The sequence below is a fragment of the Rhea pennata genome, chromosome 2 (genome assembly GCF_028389875.1).
Source record: "Rhea pennata isolate bPtePen1 chromosome 2, bPtePen1.pri, whole genome shotgun sequence".
In the NCBI taxonomy this organism is placed as follows: domain Eukaryota; kingdom Metazoa; phylum Chordata; class Aves; order Rheiformes; family Rheidae; genus Rhea; species Rhea pennata.
Window position 1 is genome coordinate 47,460,764 of NC_084664.1, and position 22,682 is coordinate 47,483,445.

A 22,682-nucleotide genomic window follows, 5' to 3' on the forward strand; every position below is an offset into this window, starting at 1 on the left:
AGTGTAATTGCTTTGAAAATCCTCACTTATAACAATATTTGTGGTTCTTGAATATAGGAAATGACAGAACGGGATTTTTTGCGACTATCTCAGGTTTTACTGAATTTTATGTATGTTATTCATTCTTGAAAATTTTGGTTGAATTCTTTTTGCAAGTGTTAAAAAGTTACAAAATGATCATTTTCAGTCTGAATTATGTGATATCTAGCTGCTGTTTGCAACTGATCTTGAATCTTTACTTGCATTAATATATAGGGTGTCATTTCACTGTTCTCTGCTAATGGAATATTAGAATAAATACTTGTGAAATTGTGCCAGATTAATCTTTTCTCTCTAAGTCTTCTAGTTTGCTAAATATTTGACTAATAACATTATCACTGCTGGAAGTGCCTGAGTGGAAGCAATAGCACTGTAACAGTACTTGCAAATTCTCCAAAGACAAAGTGGAATATGTATTCCTCTTGCTTGTTTTGATTTTGGCTAAAGAATGTCGTCTTGCTTTTCTGTCAGATTTTGGGCATTCTGAGGATGATAATGTGTCTGGGCCATTGTGTTAAAGTAATTTCAGGACAAGCTGAGCTGAATTTCTTGGAAGCATCCACAGCTGATACTGAATTAATCATTGCTGATTTAGATGTATAGATATATGTAATATACACACACATACACATATATATGTATATGTGTGCACGTGTGTGTGTGTATGTATATATATGTATGTATGTATCTATGATACAGACAAAGCCTCAACCAACTATTTAGTTTCTGAGACAAGTTTATGTCAGTCTCGGAAGTTTATCCGAGTCATCTGTAGTTAGCATCTGTAGTGTAGCCTGTATTTTAATGTTTTTCTGGCTAGTACCTTTTTCTATTTGTGACTTCCAACATTTCTGCGTGAGTGTAAAAATGGTGTTGCCACAGCGTCTACTGTGTTGCTCATAAGCTCATAGTATGTTATGGTAGTAGCATTCTTGCAGCTCTCACAATGGGAAGCAGAAGGGGGATTGTAAGTTTTTGTAGACTCATACTAGAGCAGCGTATACACTGTATCTCAACTACTGTTGCAAACTATTTGAATGTAAGAGCATGCGATAACCAGTTGCCTCATTCTAGCATTGGAAATTTTTCTCACACTTGGGGTTATATATGCAAATACATAGGGGTGTGTGTGTGTATATATATATAATTATGTATGTATTTTAAATCCTATGTGGCAGAATGTGCATATCTTTTCTTAGAAATTTGAAGGCTAATCTTTTTGTGAAAAGACTGACCATGATCATCACAAAAGTATGATGCTTTTATTTATATTTCCATACAAACGGCGTCTTTTACACTAGAAATACAGCAAAAGGCAGCAGATATTTTCAGCTTAGATATATAATTGCAGACAGCATGAGAGACAATCTATGCAATTTGTGTTCTAGTAATGACTTACTACCAAAGCAACTGGTTCTGAGAGGTTTCATGTCAGATCTTCCTGAGAGAGGAAGAAAAAGGGGAAGCAAATATACTCTATATGCTGGATATCCATGAGGATTATATGAGCGTTTTCATTTGAAGTGGTATTTCTTGTGGGGTCAGATTTTCTGATTTTTTTTTTTTCAGTCTGAAGTGGCATTTTTGGTCGTCTAATGTATAAAAGGTGAATACATCACATGTTTGGAATTGTTTTTTCTTTCTTTTAAATAACTTCAATATTGCATGCCATGCATAGGGAAGAGGCTTAGCCCAAATCAAGGTAGATGTGCACTGAACTCCTATAGAACTGCCAAAACCTTGGCAGTGGTAAGAAAAAGGTTAAGTCTGCACTATTTATATAACTTGATACAATTTTAATTTACATTATCATATACTTTTGTCCCTTTTGCTCCATTCATCATATATGCGGTTTAAAACGCAAATGGGATTTCACCCAGCTTCAGCAATTTAAGTTATCTGTTTGTTTTTCTTTCACTCCTGTGTTTTACCCCTGTGCATATAGTGGGAAAGCCTGAGGAGCTTATTTGGACAAAATATCACTTCCTACCAGGTTACCTTGGATGTAGCCTGATAGTTATTTTTTGTAGAGCTGTATAATACAAAGATTCAAGTGCCTGGAGGGGATTTAAACAATATAATTTTTTTTAAATTGGAAGTTGTTATTAAATTTATAATATAAACAGTGCCAAATATATATTTTCTTGCATTTTAAAGTTTCAAGGATTAAGTATTGAAGATAATGACTCGCAAAATGATGTGCTGTGTTTAAATAATCTTAGAACAATGTCTGTGTGTATCTTTGACTCACATTTTCATTTGACAAAGCTCAGATTTCATCCAAATAAGTGTATAGCTTAACAGCATTGGTTGTTCTTTAATGTCACTTGTTTTGGAAAAATTATTTTATCTCTATCAGTCCCTACCTGTTAAGTGTTATGTGGAAGAGGGACATTAAAAAAATTGTACAAAGGTCATCTTTTCAGATAAAGAGCTAAATCTCTCAGCATATTCTAATTGATGATACTGTTGTGGAAAATTGCAGAAATGGTAATTAAGCACTACTTGCTTTCTGAAGTCTTCCATGTATGTGAAAAGAAATTTATTTATTGGACTAGCCCTGGGAGAGGTTAATCTCATATACCAAAGCATGATGTTTGAAAACCTTTTCTGGCCTAAAATTTCTGTATGTTAATGAGCAGTCCATCGAGCTTTATCTTAATCCTCTCTAAAGCCAAAATACTACATGCCTGTAGCAATGTAGGCTTTGAACAAAAATGCTTTTAGGAGTGATGATAAACAAATATTTCAAAGCTTAAAGCTAAACCTCAATAGTAGCACTTTGGCATCTTCATATTGTTTCAGTTTGGAGTCTGAGGAATACATCACTGATAGACAATTACTATAGAACTTTCCGGGATTAATCATTCGTAATGGTTTTGAGTGAAAAATTCATTGTGGTTTTTGACAAGTGTCCCTTTTCCTTTATTGATACAGCACGAACCTTTTAAAAATGGGTACTGCCCTGGTAACTATTTGAGAGAATAGCAGGAATTAGAGGGATTTGACTGATCAGAAAGCACTTTAGTAAAGGTACTATCCTCTTTTTTAACATTGACTAAATTATTTTTGATTTCTCAGCCTATGTTCATTCTGTAGTCCAGCTAAAGCTGGAGTGTATCAGACTTAGCATGCCACTAAAAGCAACATCAACAAAAAAAACCCAAACAACCCCCTCCCCCCCCCAAAAAAAAAAAAAGAATAAAACCCTTAAACCTCAGAGCGATCTAGTATAGTGTGCTGGTACCAAGTGCAGTGTAACTGATTTGCATTTAGTCTTTGTAAATGTTACCTTTTCAAAGAGATTTTACAATGGAATTTTATTGTGCAGCCTTTAACCCTGTTTTCCTCAAGGAGATTGTCTCAATTTAGTGATTTGGTCACAATTACTTGATTTATTCTTTTTAATAATGCAGAATTACTTAGGACTTTGTCTACAGATTTGTGATTCAGGCTTTTTCATGATTTAAAGGCTATTCAATACCCATTAAAGTCAATAGAAGTACTTATATTAATTGTGAAAGGTGTTTCTCTTTAGATTTATTTAGATTTTTACTATTTTTTTTTTTTTTGCTTTGTGTTATATATTGCAACAAATCTTGTTTTTTTTTCTTTTTGTCCATTGGACACAGCTGGGTAGCTCTAAGGGACTAATCCTTTTTCTCTTGTCTTTCCTTCTCCAATTTCTGCCCCCTTCTTTCCTCACTTACTGCTTAAAAAAAAAAAAAAAAAAAAGAGAGAGAGAGAGTACCTAAAACCAAAATATGACAGCCTTTCTGTTTCTACAGTCTGTTTTGACTGTAGCCTGAATAACATTTTTCCTATTGAGATTTTATGGATGATTGTATAAAATAGAATTTTCGATAGCTAATTCTTAATGGGCTATAATAGGTGGAATGATGGGGAAAGTGATCAGAGAATTGAGGGAATGATAGTATGTACATACATTTGCATTCCCAGTTAACTGGGTTTTTTGGTGGCGGAGTGTATCACAATTGCAACCTCTCAACAGTTTTATAAAAAAAAAAAAAATCAAATTATGAATAAACTTTGACTTTGCAAAGCAAGTGCATTGCTGCAATATTTTGTACAAGTGCTTGTTCATGTGACTTTTATTTACTTGTTTCATTGATCCTTACAACATGGTTGATATTAATGTATGGCTGCCTACCATATGAATAAATTGGATATAATATTTTTAATGGTAAATGTCAGGAGATTCTTATAATCACTTCTGACCTCTTATAAAACCCTGCCTAAAATACTTTTTACTAAGTTTGTATATTTTGTTTTCAAAGGCTATGGATCTTTCTATTGATGAATCTAGTCTCACAGGTGAGACAACTCCTTGTACTAAATCTACAGCTCCTCAGCCAGCAGCAACCAATGGCGACCTAACTTCAAGGAGTAATATTGCTTTCATGGGAACACTGGTCAGATGTGGAAAAGCAAAGGTAAAATTGTTATCGATAAGGATGAATATTCTGCATTCTTTAACTGTTTGAAAGAAGCCATTCTTGTTTTTAAAGTTTACCTGTTCATTGATAAAATTACTTTAATGACTACGTATACTTTGATTTTTCTAGAGTAATAGAAATTCACCCTTATACTAGATATGGATGACTTTTAACTCCCATATACTGCAGTACTTCTCCCATATACTGCAATACTTCTCCCATTAGTGCTTTTTCAGATGCAGAGTCTTGCTGCTTTATCTAGAATTTATTTAGGACCAACAGTGCTCAAATCTATTGGGAGGGAGGGAAGGGGGGAATGTGAATTCTCTTCTAGGATGTGGAATTTGGCTTCTAGAACAACATTCACATATCAGAGTTTGAAAATCCCTAACTAAAATAATGTTTTAGCTGATGTTAGACAGCTGTTGTGCTGAGTTGTTACTGATCATTACTAAATGCTTTAGTACAGAATGTAAGCTTCTGTTTTATAGAAGTGACAGTGTTTTTTAGAAAAAAAATTATGCTCTTTGTGCCAAGAGGTAAATTTATGAATAAAGTTAAAGAAATTCACAGCAGACTGCTTACTATTTGAGCTGTATTTGAGCTCTTTGACTATATGAGTCAAAGTATCAGGAATCATCATTAACGAAAAGATTATACTTCGTAGTTAATTTGCCTTTTTTTTTAGGGGATAGTTATTGGAACAGGAGAAAACTCTGAATTTGGGGAGGTTTTCAAAATGATGCAAGCAGAAGAGGTAAGAGTGAAGAGTGCAGTTGTAAACTTCATTAAAATTCTGTATTTTTGAGATTGAGTTGGTTTATTCTTTAGAAATTTAAACTTAATTATGCTGTTCTTACTATTTACCTTTCTTCTTTCCTCTAGTGAAACAAGCTCTTAAACATGAAAGTTGTAATTGAATTCTGTGCAATAATATTTTTTAGGTCAGCTATGGATAATTTAACTGTTGAATAATGTTCTGAACCTATTCAGGGATGGAAGAAATTTCATTACAATTTGGGCAAGTGTATTTTTCAAGTGGAAAAAGGGAGGGATTTGCATGGCAGATTTGTACATTGCACACAGAGGACTAGATTTTCCCTTGATTAGGAACATACTTTAGGGTGATGCATGTGCCTTCTGCTGCTTCATGGTCTCTGCCTTATCCTTCCAAGGTTCCTTTGACTTGTGGATACCAAACTGCCACCATGATTTTGTCTTTTGCAGTTCTCAGGCCCACGTGAAAAGGCAGACTCTTGAGTATGTGTTTGTAGGGCTTTCTAGCCTCCTCTTTGGCTTCCTGACCAAAGTAGGGTCATAAGGTGACGGTCTTATCTACAGCTGTCAGGGCAAGATCTGGTACAGTACGCAGTACTCCCAGCCATATATCTGAAATCTGTCAAAACAGAGCAAATAAGAGCACTAGATATTGTTGTGTGTGTGCCAGCCAGGAGTTCATGCTAGTACCTGTAATGCCTCACTACCATCTTTCGGGGGAATGCTGCTATCCAGTCACCTGGAGAGGAGACCACATTAATAGATGTGTGAAGAAAATATGATTATGTGCAGTATTTGTATTATAAAAGGTATAATTGCTGATGAAAAACAGAACAAGAAAAAAGATATGAGCAATTTACATTTAAAAAAAAAAGTGGAACAAAGTAGCCCTGTGTTTTCAGAAAGTAAAAATACAGTATAACTGCATTTTAGTCACTGACAGTGTCTTGAAATTTGCACACTTGGAAAAAATTCTGATAAAATTTATGCTTATTTAACATGTGCTTGTTAACTGTTTCATGTTTATCTTTCACCAAGGCTCCAAAGACACCTCTGCAGAAGAGCATGGATCTCTTAGGAAAACAGCTATCCTTATATTCCTTTGGTATAATTGGTAAGAGAATCTACATAAAATAATTATAGATTATGATGTAATCCCTATATCTTCCCCATTAAATTGTCTTGTGTTGTTCTTCAAGATGAGCATAAGTGAGCACCTCCCGACTAATATGATTGTGTGACTAGGCTGGCTGCAACTTTCTTCAGTTTTGCCATGCTCCAAAAGTGAGGGAAACAAAAATACTGCTGAGCTCCCAAACTTAGATCTTTGTAATAGCATTGTGATAAGCTTGGTTGAGGGTGTGTGTGTTGTGAGTTTTTTTTTTTTAATATTTTTTTTAAGCTACAGCATGTACTGGTATTTGTTAAAACAACTGTTTTGTTTATAGGGATTATCATGCTGGTTGGCTGGTTGCAAGGAAAGCATATCCTTGATATGTTCACAATTGGTGTGAGGTAAGATTTTTTTTGTTGTATATAAATAGCATAGTTCATCCTAACTAAGTATTTGAAAGCTAATGATACATGCTTGCACACAGACTCTACTTTTAAGTTCAGATAGGTGACATAAAACAAAAATTGGCTTTGTGCTGTAAAAAGGTAATGGCTGTTCATGTTCTTTTTAATGATATGGTATGTACTTCCCAGTCTCTCAAACCATGCAGTTATGTGGTGATTTCTGAGTAGTTTTTGGAAGATTGGTAAACAGACAATGAACAAAGTTATGTAATTTAAATTTCCGTCACTGAGTAAATAAAGAAAATGTAATTTTATAAGTGGAATTAGACAAAATTTGGAGTGACTGGAAGTCTTCCATCATATAGTAGTTCATTAGCTTGTTTTCTAGAATGTTACAGAAATTTAATCCCAGGGTCTTGTCTGTTGAGAATAAACCTGCATTTAGATGATCTAGTTTTACTCTCAGAGACATTGCAGATTGTGTTAATTACATGGACAGCACATAGGACAGTTCTGTTTCAAGAAACAGACAGGATCAGACTATAGAGACTTTCATCAAAGCAGTGAGCTCCTTGAACTGCATCTTTGAGCATTGTGTAACGAGTTATCATGATCTTATTTACACTATTACCAGCGCTTCTGATGGTGTGTTTTGTGTGAGGTTTGGGGAGGCGAGGAGGTGTCTCCGAAGGGCTTTCAGTGCTATTCAAAACTTAACATACTGCCGTATTATGATCTGGAAGTAACAGCTGTGGATCACTGGTCACTTAAGTGGTAGCATTTTCCAGACAGACTTGTTCAGTGCTGACTACCCATATTCATTGCAATCTGGGCTGCTTTACACAGTCCTATTTAGTATTTTGTGTGCAAAACAGACTTAAAATTGATTTTTTTTTCCCTCAAGCTTTCTTCATACTTTTGCACAAATAATGAGTAGAAGCATCTAAGTTGTCGCATACTGTTGCTATCTTCAGAATGTGTTTTTTGGAATGAAAGATACATTGATGAGAATCAAATGGCAGCTGCTTCCTTGCACTTTTAACCTTGCTACCCCCAAAAAACTTTTTAACTGTAAACATATCTTTACTGTGTATTAATGTATGACATTCTAAGGCAAGATTTGTATATTTACTTTTGTTTCAGTTTGGCAGTAGCTGCAATCCCTGAAGGACTACCGATCGTGGTAACAGTGACGCTGGCCCTTGGTGTAATGAGAATGGTCAAGAAAAGGGCTATTGTGAAAAAACTGCCTATTGTTGAAACTTTAGGTATGACCAGACTAACTTAGGATACTACTTTGATATCAATGTTAGGAAATTAACACAAAGTTGAAGGTATTTATTAATGAATAGCATTAAACGAGCATTTTTTTTTGTTTTGCTAGCAAAATAGTAGTACTTTAAAAACACCATTTCTAAATTGAATGCATTTTACACAAAGAGTTAAGAATCAGTTACATATTTGTGGGCCCTATGACTGCTCAGTTTTTGAACTGAGTTGTAACCTATTGGAGTTTGTTGGTTAATAGCATATCACATTAGCAATTCTCTAAACTGCATGTGTGAAAGGATCTATGGACTACTCTCTGTTCACAGTGGAACAGTGAAAATAGTGAAAATTTTAGCTTGTTATTAAGAGGTTTTGATTAAATAACATGAAACGTTTTTTAAACTAACTTTCTGGCATAAATTTAGGAATAGTTTGGAAACAAATACGAGTATTAGAAAAGTTTTGTAATCAGTATGTGCCCTCAGTCTTGCTGTTTCTATTGAAACTTAAAAATGTTAAAGTTTAAAAATATTCTGTATGCAGTTTCAATCATTAAACATGTAGCACTCTAGACACACAATAATTTTTTCTGCTGTATTTTAACTTTTCTTATATTGAAGATAGAAATAAAATATTTTCAAATTTCTCTAGCTGTATTTTGTTAGTGTTGGAAGGTTTTCTATCGGTTTGGCAATACCAGCAAGCATTCAGAAATATGTCAAGAAGCTGCAACACTTTCAAGATGATTTTTTTTTCTGAGTTAAAACAGCATATACGAATTTCGCACTTCTAAAATCTTTTCAGTCTCACTAAAATCGTAGTTTTAGTAGTAAGTTACCATTTTTGATAAAGAATAACTGCTGTAAAGCAGGGTCTTAAGTTTCCTTCTCACTGGGAGTCTGAGACTTGAGAGATATAGCAATATAAAAATAAAGAGATAATGAGTAGGAGTAGGAGCATTTCAGACTATTTGTGTATTTAGAACTTTGTCTAATAAATCCAAAAAAAGAACCTTACATATCTATAAGTAGTTGCAAATTGGCTGTTGGTGAAAAAAGATGATGAGATTTAACATTAACAGTTGCAGTATTTCTAGACTTTTTTTTTGTCTTGGATATTTCTGTCCTCATTAGCTACTCAAATTGTTCTTAACAATGATCATTTTACTAATTGATTCTTCCAGGTTGTTGTAATGTAATTTGTTCAGATAAAACTGGAACTCTCACAAAGAATGAAATGACTGTAACTCATATTTTTACTTCAGATGGGCAGCATGCTGAGGTATGTAGTGAGATTGTTACTTTAATTTGCACTTTTACTTCTTCGTTTATAGATTGTATCAGCTGAAATAGTCCTGAGTACGGCAGGTAAAGTGCAAGTTAAGGAAGTGTAAATTTGTTGTAGCAAGTCTTGATTTCTCAGCTTCTGGCTAATCCTGTTTGTCCATTCAGTCAGTATTTCTGCCTTTGTCTCAGATGTAATCACGGAAGGCTTGAATAATACAGAATTATTAGTATAATAGGTAATGTTAATATTGCTCTTCATGGCCGTAACATATAATAAAAGGCAGATGGTGAGATTCATTACAGAGGCAAACTGAAAGATTTGGCATTTTTCTTCAGTATGGAAAGTAAGGCTACTTTTTTGCTGTTACAAGTGTGAAAAATAAACTTGCATATTAGGAATACTTAGAATAGATAAAGTATCCAATTTTTGGCTAAAAGCTTTAATGTATTGTGTGAGCCCTTCATTCCAAGCCTACTATCATTGTTACTTCAAATTCCATTCATTACGAAAAGTAGGAGCAAGACATTTGGTTGCTGAGGTTGGGGAGTTGCTATGAAGCCTGAAGTAAATGCAAAAAAAAAGAAGAAAAGCAGAAGTAGCAGTAATGAATAAGAAGCAAGATGTGAAATGAGGTGTAGTTTTATGTGAGTGTATTTTTAAACAATTTCTTAAGTTCCCAAATTGTTTTAATTCAGGATTTTATTCACCTCACAGCTAACAGAAGGTCTTGTCATTGACTTTTGTAAGAATGAATGTTGGAATCCTTTCTTACTCTTTCCTGATACTTACCTGTGCTTATTTATACTTCAAATATTTATTCTCTCTTAGAAATCTATAGAAATATACATATTTCACTGCTAACATAATTAGTTTACATACAAGTAAAGTCATTTCCTTTTTTGTAATTGAAAGAGAATTTGAAATGTCTGTCAAATATATTAGGTACTTATACTGTAAACCTGAACTCTTTTTTTTAAGATCTTGATGGGATGCCTACATATTATACATTAAAAAAAAAAACAAAAAAACAAAAAAAAAACAAACAAAAAAAGCCTTTAACATCTCTTGGTATCAACTGAGAGGCTGTTTACCAAACTGTGATTGTCTTCCTTATTCCTAGATGAAAGTAGGACTCCAGCTCCATATTTCCATTCCCCTGCAGAGGTATGCATTATTAACCAGGATGAGTGAGGATAGGAGGAAGAAATTAGAAACTTCTACACTATTAAAAATAACTAAATAAATAAAGGACAAAAAAAATCCCCGAAGTCTGCAAGCATGTCCTTGCAGAGTAAGGAAACAATGTACACTGTGTTTTTTATTTTTGACAAGGAACAAAATTGCTAATGTTTAGTTTCTTCTAAATATAAATCTCTGAGTACATTTGAAAATTAGTGTCGAATGTATTTCATTGAAGAATTCAGTTATCTTTAGAATATTGATTCCTTAATCTCAATCTGCTACATTAGAGGTTGAGTAGGAGACTCCATTCATACTGGGTAAAATCAGTCATTACGAATGATCTTGTTTTACCTTTTTTTGTTGTAAAAAGCTGAAGTTCAGACAATTTATGAACCCAGTAAACATTGCATTTTATACTCCATTTGGCTGTTTGTCTTACAGGTTACTGGAGTAGGGTATAACAGGTTTGGAGAAGTGATACTCGATGGTGATGTTATTCATGGTTATAACAACCCATCCATCGGCAAAATCGTTGAGGTGAGATCTTGGCACAGAGATGTGTTTTAATCAGTGACTTAGCACAAGAGCTGTGTATGGTATTTACTTGTGTTCTGTTTTCTCTTCTCTCCTTCCCTTCCTCATCTTTTAGGCTGGTTGTGTGTGCAACGATGCTCTGATTAGGAACAACACCTTAATGGGGAAGCCAACAGAAGGAGCTTTAATTGCACTTGCTATGAAGGTTTGTACTTGATGTTGCTTTTTTCATTTTTGGCAGGTAGGAGGTATGTAAGAATGAGGGGGAAGAGTTACTTTTTTCCCTCACTTTCCTAGATTTTTTATTGCAACTGCTGATCTTTTGTATATGTTTCTTACTTGTTGAAAATCTTTGGGCATTGTGAAAAATGAGGAAGATATTCAGTAAGTTATTTAAAATTGAAATCAAATCTGTAATTGCACTTACTTTGCACACTTAGCTTGTAGCAGGCAGAGTAACAGTATTAACTGACCTATTGAATATTAATTACTGTCTTTTTCTAATTTTTTACCAGCAGCAGTAATAAGTGGATAATTGATTAGTAAATATACTGTTACTTTTTGTGGCTTTTAAATGTTGGACATAGGCAGTTTGAATTGTGAATACTCTGGTTAAGTATTATTTTTATTCTGTGATACGTCTGTTAGAGCTACTGAGAAGTGTGGCAGAGAGTCTTAGTACTTGATTTTCTGTAATTTTGAGTAAACTTAAAGATACTAAAAGATGAACACACTACAATATTTCTTTCCCCAAGGAACTGAGATACAGGGTGTATTTATTTTTTTACTGAGATTCCTTTTAAGCCTCCCATTTTTGACTGGGAAGGACAAGAGTGATATTATTTTGCTAAGAGCACATAGGAATAGAGAATGAGGATGTCTCATATTTGTTGCTGACGGGGAGGTAGGTGATACTTAAATTGTGAAGCTATTTAAGTACTAAGAATTGTTTGCACCAGGCTGCTGCTTTTGCAGCTTCTTTCATATGTAATTTTCTTGGACTTGATTAAAGCTAGAGCATAGAAGGTGAATTGCAGCTGGGGTGGGGAAAGAACAGCATTTGGAATGGAAATGCATTTTCTCTGACTTGTCTGGAGTCTTCATGGTCAGTGAGTTTCAGCTTAAAAATTTAGTGGATTCTGACAGTTAAAAATCTCATTTCAGAATGGATCCTGTGAACTACAGATCAGTGGATTGCCCTCTCTGGATTTTGCTGCAGTCTTCTGTTATTTTCTAGGCCTGTTAGCAGAGAAATTATATAGAAACAAGATAACAGAAAAATCCATTGGTGCTACTACATCCGCTATGTAGATATAGTGTGTTTTGTCAGACTAAGAACTACTTTGTAAGACTTATGTTTGTAAGATGATTGTAATCTACATTGTATTTAAAGATGCTTGGATCAAAGTTACTGTATAATCTTACATTATCTGACTGAGGCTGAAGCCTGAAAGAAGCTTCCAGGTTTTTTCACTGCCAGCTTGTCAGAAGTTCTAAACTGGAACAGAATGCTCAAGAGCATCTTTGGAGCTTACACCGATTTTTAACCAAGTAATGATTTTTTTTTTTTTAACCAACTCATCTCAAAAAGTCCAACAAATTGTTTAGCTGTTTAGCACAGGAGGTCTGATATTATGGTATTTGTTCTGTTTTATACAGATGGGTTTAGATGGACTCCAGGAGGACTACATAAGGAAGGCTGAATATCCTTTCAGCTCAGAGCAAAAATGGATGGCTGTTAAATGTGTCCACAGAACACAGCAGGTAAACTTCAGTCACTGTTTCATTGTATATTGGCTGTATTGTGCTGCTTTCTGTAGAACAGTTACGAATGCTAATGAATGTGTTCATTCTTTGCTGCAGAGGTTAGTAGAAGCTAGCAGTGCAGTGCACAGTCTTGAGATTATGGTTTGATAGTAGATCTAGTTTCAGTTTCAAGCTGTGAAGAATGGCTGAGAATCACAAGAAATTCTTTCTATAGAGGCACACTGGGAAATTATTTTCAGTATTTTGATATCCTAGACTTTGAATATATATCTGTTTTCTTCCTTTTCCCTCCCCCTCAAATATCTAAACCCATTCTGTAAATCTTCTGCTCTTTCAGGACTGCATAGTTACATAATGAATTAAGAGCAAGAAGATGCGTAGATATTTAGTTAAGCTTTCTTTTGTTTGAAAACAGAGGCTTTTTGATTTTGATGTTGCCAGCACATTCCTCAGTGTTTAGCGACCTTTTTTTCTTTCTTTTTTTTTTTTTTTGCTGTCACCAGTGTTCTATATTGTCAATATAGGCCATTCTTTTAACCTCTTTTCCATTGTTTCTTCTACTGCTTTCACACACACACGTACTTCACTTAGAGTAAGCTGAATATTTTTACTACAAATGGTTTTTGCTACATAATTCCTGTTTTCTGACTAGTCTGGTAATTGGAGCATTCTGAATAGTATGTGCTACAGAAGCCCAGATTTTGGCTTTATTAAAAATTTCCTAGTATTTGTGACCAATAAAAATAACTTGCTGACAGTATTCAAGTATCAGAGTAAACTCTGCTTTGGAGGTAAAGCATTTGAGTCCTTTTATCTGTATAGAGAATATGATTGTATAATCTCTTGTCTGTATAAAGAGTACTGAGTGGGAATTAAGTGATTTTTATTTGTGTAAAGTTTTACTGTGTCTGATGCAAGAACATTGCATTTGGTTTTGATATCAACGTTTTTAAAAGACTGATATAATAAGTGATTGAGAATTGAACTGAGGCTGCACATCTTAAGGGGAAAGAGGGGAAGGGTACAGATGAGTTGATTTACCATTGGAATAAATATACAAGGTAAGTGGTGGATTCTCAATCTCTTGAAGCAATCAAGGCTGGATGGCTCTCTGAGAAATGTATCAAGTTGCTAGGTGTTTGGTTCAAGGGTGAAGGTCATGTTTAACGATCTATGCAAGAAAAAGGTGGTCAGATGATGAGCTAGATGTCATTTCAGGCCTGAAGTTCTGTGTAGATTTTCTTTCTGTTCCTTGTTTAATCTCTTGAGATAATAAAGAAATTGACCCCAGTGTCTGCTGTGTATGACATGGTCTAGTGAAATGGGATACTAGTTTTAGCTTGTTTTTGATGTTAATACTCTTGAATGTACACTGTATAGAGGGATATTTCTAAACCTTCTCAATCTCTTAATTTAATTTTGATTTGCATTATGTGTTTTGAAGACTTTTTGGAAAGTATAGATACAAATGTCATTCTCGTGTGTGTGTGTGTGTATATATATATATGTATACTGGTGTGTGTGTGTGTGTATATATGTATACTGGTGTGTGTGTGTATATATATATATTTATGTTTACATGTATACACACGAATGCATGTGCACATGACAATTCTCTTTTCCTTTTAGGACAAACCAGAGGTTTGCTTTATGAAAGGTGCTTATGAACAAGTCATTAGGTACTGTACATCATATAACTGCAAGGGGCAGATCCTACCTCTTGCACAGCAGCAGAGAGAGCAATACCAGCATGAGAAGACATCTATGGGCTCTGCAGGACTTAGGGGTAAGACCATTTCAGTGTCTTGGAATAACTTTTTTTAATGTCATTGCTTGCTTGTTCTGTGTTTTTTTTTTTTTTTCCTCAAACTAAGAAACAAACATTTGGGAGGAGAGCCATTGGGTTGACCAGTTTTACTTTAAAATAGAGGAAAGTGTAAAACGGGTGCTGTGATTTTAAGGGCTGTATAATAATACAATTAATTTTCCTCCTGCATATGACCATCACAACAGAACAGTACACTGTGACTTAATAGCTTCCATGCCTCTTTTTTTTTTTTTTTTCTGAGTGAATAGTACCAAGATGCATCCATTTCTCTTATTTTGGTGCATGGTATCCTTGTGAGTTAGGCCAGCATAACAGATTGTGGGTCAGAAGATGTTATTAGGATTACATTTTAATTGTAACAGGCTATGCAGAGTTTTCAAATAAAACTGAAAGTTTTTTTTTCACAAGGTGATTGAGAGGAGGTGGATTGCAGGCAGGTATTATGCAAGATACATGGCTATCTTCATTGGTCTCTGTAAAAAGAAAGTATAGATGCAAACTGTTATGTCTGACTGTTAAGTCCATCCAAAGCTGTTAAATGTGAAGGCATGGGTAGTATGACTTATGAAATCCTGTGATTCAAATTAATAGAAATTGAAACGGCATTGTACCAGGAGCGGTAGCAATTTGTGCTTATTTTGTTCAGATGGTTGTTTCTGCATTCCCTTCAGGCCACTCACTGTCAAAGAGAATACCTAATGTCATGTTATGTTTTCAAAAAAGTGAATTTGCTCCTTTTACAACTATAATATCATTTAAATAAATTGAAATTAAGATTCCTACTGTGAAAGTAATCTAAGAAAATATTTAGCATGTACTTGATAAAATCTGCTAAATTAAAAATTAAAACATTAACTGGTCTCCCTTTCATATTGTTGTATAGAAGACTGTGCATGTACACAGAAACCACAAATGGAGATGCTGTTCTCTTTCCAAATGGTGAAAATATACACAGTTTCATCTGAAAACAAATGGGAAAATTTTCTTTAAAATTTGAAATAGGTAGAGTTGGTAGATATTTTTTAGAAGAAAGGAATATATGAAAATAGACTATTCTAAATACTGAATATAACAGAAATTGCTAGTGGATTAATAAGAATTTGAAGTCTTTGTCCTTTGCTTTGTCCTAGTCTATTAATTCATTTAGGTCTTATTTCTAAACATCTGCTTGTGATAGGTTCATTTCAGGTAGGATACCCAGATAAATGAATTTACTCAAATGTATTTAGCATCAAAGCCTTTGGTCAATATACTAACATCTATGTTGTTATTAGTATGTTATTAGTATGTTATAATATGTATGTTATTAGTTTTCATTTTGGAAAACGAGTATTAGCATTGGTATAAATTTTATTTTCAAATATTAACTTACTTTTCTTTGTTCCTTAAAAGTTCTGGCTTTAGCTTCCGGTCCTGAGTTAGGACAGATGACTTTTTTGGGGCTTGTGGGAATAATTGATCCTCCACGGACTGGTGTAAAAGAAGCTGTTACTACGCTTATCACATCAGGAGTTGCAATAAAAATGATTACTGGAGATTCACAGGAGACTGCAATTGCCATTGGTATGAATTGTTCACTGACTTGTTTTCGGTGTTGGCAATCACCTAGTTAATTGTTATAAAATGTTGTGGATATTAAGTCTTCAACATCTGAATTCTAGATATACTAACCTCGTATACATACAGTCTGTAGGTGACACCGTGGAACTGTGTGTGTGTGAGGGGCAAGAAAGTCTGAAGTGATACTTCAGTCGTTTCAGCTTGAGCTGTAGTTATAGTTTTTCTGATTCGGTTTATGTATCAGATTTCCTGTTTGAAATGATATGTATCAGGTTTGCTGTATTCTGCTATACTACATGCTTAACTTTAGATTCTTATATTTTCACTCCCCGCATTGGATGCGTATCTTATGGCAACAGGGAGAAACTAGGATAGCCACTGACAGTGAGCATTTGGGATAGATATGACCCTTTAAATGCTTTGACTCAATTTTTCCATATAAGTTTGAAGCTTAAGTGCTTTTAATAAATGTTTAAATAAGCTACTTAACTTCTTTTTACAATACAGTATCTTAAAATACAGATATTTTAACTAGAATATGGATTCTTTATGTACAAGATAATGATTTTAAAAAGTTGCAAGTGCAAGCAAGAAGTACATCCCCAAATTAGCAGAACTTTCACAGTTAGGATATCTTTTCATTTTTTTTGTTATTTGCTTTATCTCTGTGTTTGTTTTTTGTCTTGTTATTTTCGAACTGTGAATCCTTTAGAAAGGAGTGAGCTTTTATGTTCATGTGGCACTGGCCACAATGAGACCTTATGACCTGCAAAAAGGTTAAGGAGGAAGTATCTGATTAGAATAGACTTGATAGAATGTTTGAGTTCGGCTTATTTCCTTCAGTATACTGAATCAAAATAAGAGAGTACTGCTGTAGGCTTTTCAAATCTGAAATGAGCCAGCAGTGTGCCTTTGTGTCCAAGAGGCCAATGGTCTCCTGGGGTGCATTAGGAAGAGTGTTGCCAGCAGGTGGAGGGAGGTGATCCTGCCCCTCTACTCAGCCCTGGGGAGGCCTCATCTCGAGTACTGTGTCCAGTTCTGGGCTCCCCAGTACAAGAGAGACATGGAGCTACTGGAGAGAGTCCAACGTAGGGCTACAAAGACGATCAGAGGGCTGGAGCACCTGCCCTGTGAGGAACGGCTGCGAGAGCTGGGCCTCTTCAGCCTGGGGAAGAGAAGCCTGAGGGGAGATCTTATCAATGCGTACAAGTACCTGAAGGGAGGGTGCCAAGGGGACGGGGACAAACTCTTTTCAGTTGTCCCGTGTGACAGGACAAGAGGCAACAGGCAAAAACTGAACCACAGGCAGTTCCACCTGAACATGAGGGGGAATTTCTTCACTGTGAGGGTGAAGGAGCACTGGCACAGGTTGCCCAGAGAGGTTGTGGAGTCTCCTTCTCTGGAGATATTCAAGGCCCGCCTGGATGCAACCCTGTCTAACATGCTCTAGGTGACCCTGCTGAGCTGGGAGGTTGGACTAGATGATCTCCAGAGGTCCCTTCCAACCTTACTGATTCTATGATTCTATGAAATTCTGCAGGAATTAATAAGCATAAAAACAAAATTTTGCTGCCTAATGATTTTAAATAAAGTTAAATTATTATAGTACTATTTTTTTTTCCTCAGCTAGCCGCCTGGGATTATATTCTAAAAATTCACAGGCAATATCTGGAGAAGAAATAGATGATTTGGATATTCAGCAGCTTTCTCAAATAACACCAAAGGTATGCTTTGATATACTATATCCTTTACTGCTTTTCATTAAGTATTCTATATTGAAAAATGCTTTTATTTGCAAAAAACCAAAATGTAACTTCTGACATTCTAACAACATGGTTCTAATAGGAAAAAAAAAGTGATGCAGGAAATTATCAGAGTCTGAAGCTTCTCGTGCAGAAATACGGAAGCTGTCTCAGATCAAACAACCCGTTTTGTTCTGTTAGTTTGATGAATGGCTGTATGAGGATTTATTTCTTTTAACTTACAAGATTATCTTTCTAGTGAGTTCATTACCTTTGTGTCTCATGTTCAGTTTATCTTTCAGTTCCTGCACTGAGAATTTCTTTTTTTATTTTACCACCTTTCATTTTCAGTGAGCACCATCTTTTATGTTAAAGTCACTTTTCTTCTCATTTGAGTAGTCTGTATGTATAAGTTTAGAAATCACGTGTTCACAAGTGGTCTGTCTTTTGTAATTCAAAAAAGGAGCTGTCTTTGTCTTTAGTGACTGGTAATCGATCTCAGACCATTGGCTAAGAATATCGAAAATGGACTATTTGTTAATTTGGCTACTTAATACTTATGAAATGACTAAATAACTTAAGAAATGACGTAGTTGTAAATATGAAGTAATAATCAAATGTAACTGAGGTTCAAACTTGGCTTTGTTGCAAAGTTTATTCTTCAGAATGCTTCTCTGTTTGCAGAAGTCTGCAAAATTATACTGCAGCATTCTGATGTAATCCAGGAAAAGCTGATATTTGCAATCAAGAAGCAAGTGTGTTTATAGTGAACACAAGTACATCTCTCAGAATTGGGTCTTTTTCCTTGGTTACTAACAAAGTTAGAAAAAAAAAAAAAAACTGTGATGCTTATTTCTGTTTTATTTGGTATTATTTATTCTTATAGACTTTCCTTAAATAACTAGAAATAATTACAGAAGTTACTTTCTGCATGATCTATGTTTGACCTGAGACCCATATTATTTTCCAGAAATTTATTAAAAAGCATAGTAGCAATTCATTAAAACTATCCAGTAGTATTATAAAATTTGTATATCGTCTAATGTGGCTTCTGAGAAGTCTAATCCCTTATCCTGCTTCTTGAAAAGAAATAGATGTGAAATACTGGTAATAGGGAATGTTATTGAAAACTCCACTTACTGCAATTCTAATTTACAGAGTACATCAGAGACACAAAATACTGAAAAATACTAACTCATTCTAAACTAGATTCTTTATTAATAAACATTAAAACCTTGATGTGTTAATGCCATGCTACATAAAATAGTAAATTAAAATGTCCTGGGTAGCTTGCTAGTAGTACTGGCAACAAGAAAAGGGAGATTATTTATAGAATCAGCATGGCAATTGCCTTCATAAATTTAGACTGGGAGGTCAGCAGTTCAAGATGTTACAGCTCAAGCTGGTTCACGACTTGAGAGGGTTTTTAAAACTGAGTGTACTCAGGTACCTTAAAATCAGTAGTGCTAACTTTATTTACCAGGTAACACTTTGAATCTTCTCTGAAGTGAATGATATTACCCTAGTAGAAACACAGTTCACTGATGCTTCAACTTTGGATGTAATGAGGCATAGTTGGACTTTGAAAATATTTTTGTTTCTTCTTAACTTTGCAGTACCAAGCTCTCATTTTCACCATTTGCTCACTGTGCTTTTAACAGGTTGCAGTATTCTACAGAGCCAGTCCCCGACATAAATTGAAAATTATAAAGGTATGTTTCAATAGAAGCTGGAACATAGGACCATTACTGTGGGCGCTGTTTTGTGGTGCTATTACTTAAATTATAATGGGCTACAATGTGTCAAGGTGAAACCTGAAATGCATTTGATTTGAAAGAGAAGCATATTTGAAAATACTACCTGGGAAAATATGTAGTGTCCAGAAGGCATATGAAGCTGCTGGTAGGAAACATCATGCTTTTTTTTCTATGTCAGGGGCCAGGGGTTGGTTGAGATTGTGTCACGTAGCAGTTGAATTGACTAGGAACTTGAGAGAGCATATTTCTGATGCTTTTGAGAACAGCATAAAAGCCTGAATTTCAAGCCATGTCTAAGGTAATATCTCAATTCAGAAGCTAATAAAAGAAGCTGACAAAGAGGGACATTCAGTGTAACAACTGGAACAATCAGAAAGGCAACAATAAAGAGAAGGAAGTCAAACATGGGACAGCTGGAATATATTGAGAAATATAAGAGGAAGATAATGTTTAAATACAATGCTTTCTTTGTGTCATTTTCTAAGAGTTTTTTGACTTAAATGCAGTTTTAGTATATCCTAACTTTAGACTATCTGAATATGTCTTCATATTTAACCTTAAATCTTCTGTAAAAGGTTCATTAGGATAAACAACTGCATTTTATTTATTTTTTAAGAATTTTATCATAGAGTTATAAAAATTTTGAAAAAAGCTTGTGTCTTGAATAATTACATAGGATGGGTTATTTCAGTAAATGATTTAAATTCTTCTCTTTCTTTAGTCACTGCAAAATAATGGCGCAGTAGTAGCTATGACAGGAGATGGAGTGAATGATGCTGTTGCTCTGAAGGCTGCAGATATTGGTGTGGCAATGGGGCAAACTGGAACAGATGTTTGTAAAGAGGCAGCAGATATGATCCTTGTGGATGATGATTTTCAGACAATAATGTACGTTGGATTAATATAGATACCTTGTATTAAATAATTTTAATGTGGCCTGTGTTAAAAATGAGAAGTTCCTTGAACTTGTAACTGTAGCTGTTATTAATGAGTTCTCAGGTAAGTAAGTGATTTTTATGGTAGTTACCTCTATGACAGTCTTGTCTTTTTTTTTTAAAAAAAAAAAAAAAAAAAAAAAGAGAAAGAGAGAGAGAGAAAAGAAAAAGCCCGGGAAGATAATAGCACAGTGGCCAAATACAAAATATTTCTGCCTTTATGTATGTTAATATAAGAACATATTTGCAAATACAGAGCTTTTCTACTTTGGCCTTTGTGCACTGTATTGCTGCCTGTTGTGTTAGCAGTACCTACTGACATAGATCAGATATAAATAACAAAGGAGGTCATATGCATTTGTGTTAAAATATTGATCTGTGGTGCTGCTTCTCCAGGTAGAGTTGTATTAGCTCTGTATTGTATTAGCAAAATGGTAATTGAGGTGAAATAGTGCCTTTACTAGTCCTCAGTAAGATGCACCTTGATCTAACTTGTTACTTCAGAAGCATGAATCTTACATAAAAATGAGATAGAACATTTCTCTCAATTTAGGAGCTTTTACAGAGCAATATGTTTGATTCAGCTTTCCTGTGTTTTTGTTTCAGAAAAATAATTTTAATATAAACTATTTAAATAGAATAAGTAAAAGCAAGTTACCAGCTTCTGGTAACCAATTAGTTGTTACTTGTTCATCAACTTGATAAATTTCAAATATATTTAGAGTGTAGCTAACACAGTCTTATTTTGCATTTAGTAATACATGAGAGTCTTCAAGATAGTGATTATTAGTGGTGTAAGCTGGACTGCTAGCTAGCCAGATGGCTTTCATTTTGAATTTGGTAGCTTTTCCCCATCTGGTATAGCACTTGGCACTGTCTTTATTGAATGCCATCTTACCAGCCTCAGAACTCTGAAACGCAAAGCTTGTCCTTCGGCAGGAAAAGTGAAAGATATAAATAAAACGTGACAGAATCTAGCTAGGCAGCAGTATGTCAGACAGTGATCTAGGAGTTAAAAAGGTTCTGTGTTAACTCAGTCAACAGCATTATGCTGTTGTCCAAGACGACCATCATTTTAAGATACATTCAGAGGATTACATAAGACAGCTGTGGTAAGTTCTTAGCTGTCCTTGGCCTTAATTTTGCTGGGATGCTTTGTCCAGTTTTGCTCACATCCCTAGAAAAGTTCTAAATGGGAGAGTGAGAAGAATGGTGAACAGTGCAAGGAAAAAAAATGCACTGGCAAAATCTGGAGGAGGGATGTAAGAAGTTAAAAAAAAAGGAATGCTGATTAATTTTTTCTTCTTGGCTGTGAAGAAATGGAATAAAGAAGTCAGCTTTATTTGCAGCAAAGTACCTTGGTTTAAGTATTAGAAAAAATTCCTTACTGATACAATAGTGATATTGCGATAGGTGAGTTGTGACCTGCTAGAGATTGAAAAGAAAGCCTGTATGTATTTGATTCTGCTGCACTGCAGTGCAATAAGAATACATAGCTTTTGGAAGTCTTCATCCTACATTTCTATGGCATTTTGTAAGGTTTTTTTGTTTTGTTTTGTTTAAGTCATTTACATTGAATTAGGAAGTCTCATCTGGGATGGTGGTGAATCTTAACAAAGAGAAGATTTTACTAGTGAAAGTTAAAATAAGCAGTTGGAATGAAAATCATTCTGATAAATTTATAATAATAGAAAAGTAAAAACAGTAACTGTCAAGGTTATAAATCTCAATTCCACACATTTCATATTTGCAGTGTTGTATAAAATAGAAATTATTTATGTTCCTATGTGTGTTACTACTTAAGTTTTTTGACAATAGCCTCATTTATCTGGTGATGTAATCTTTGTTTTTACTTGTAGGTCTGCAATTGAAGAGGGTAAAGGAATTTATAATAACATTAAAAATTTTGTTAGATTTCAACTGAGCACGTAAGTTAAAAATTGCAATCAGATTGATTCTAACTGCAATATCAGAAGCTTGTATATGCTGTAATACATATTATACATATAATTTGCATATTTTTAACCTTT

At 34.5% G+C, this 22,682-nt stretch overlaps 1 protein-coding gene across 3 annotated transcripts in view; it reads left to right on the plus strand.

Moving 5' to 3' along the window:
- ATP2C1 (ATPase secretory pathway Ca2+ transporting 1) overlaps nt 1–22,682 on the plus strand; it is a 51,930-nt gene that overhangs the window by 23,612 nt on the left and 5,636 nt on the right. For all 3 annotated transcript variants that reach the window (XM_062569409.1, XM_062569410.1, XM_062569411.1), the window contains 15 exons: nt 4,338–4,493; nt 5,185–5,253; nt 6,312–6,387; nt 6,722–6,788; nt 7,935–8,059; nt 9,244–9,341; nt 10,971–11,066; nt 11,179–11,268; nt 12,723–12,827; nt 14,460–14,616; nt 16,051–16,221; nt 17,845–17,942; nt 19,622–19,672; nt 20,439–20,605; nt 22,512–22,580. In XM_062569409.1, the coding sequence (XP_062425393.1) occupies nt 4,338–4,493; nt 5,185–5,253; nt 6,312–6,387; nt 6,722–6,788; nt 7,935–8,059; nt 9,244–9,341; nt 10,971–11,066; nt 11,179–11,268; nt 12,723–12,827; nt 14,460–14,616; nt 16,051–16,221; nt 17,845–17,942; nt 19,622–19,672; nt 20,439–20,605; nt 22,512–22,580 (1,595 nt within the window). The remainder of the gene's footprint in view (nt 1–4,337; nt 4,494–5,184; nt 5,254–6,311; nt 6,388–6,721; nt 6,789–7,934; nt 8,060–9,243; nt 9,342–10,970; nt 11,067–11,178; nt 11,269–12,722; nt 12,828–14,459; nt 14,617–16,050; nt 16,222–17,844; nt 17,943–19,621; nt 19,673–20,438; nt 20,606–22,511; nt 22,581–22,682) is intronic.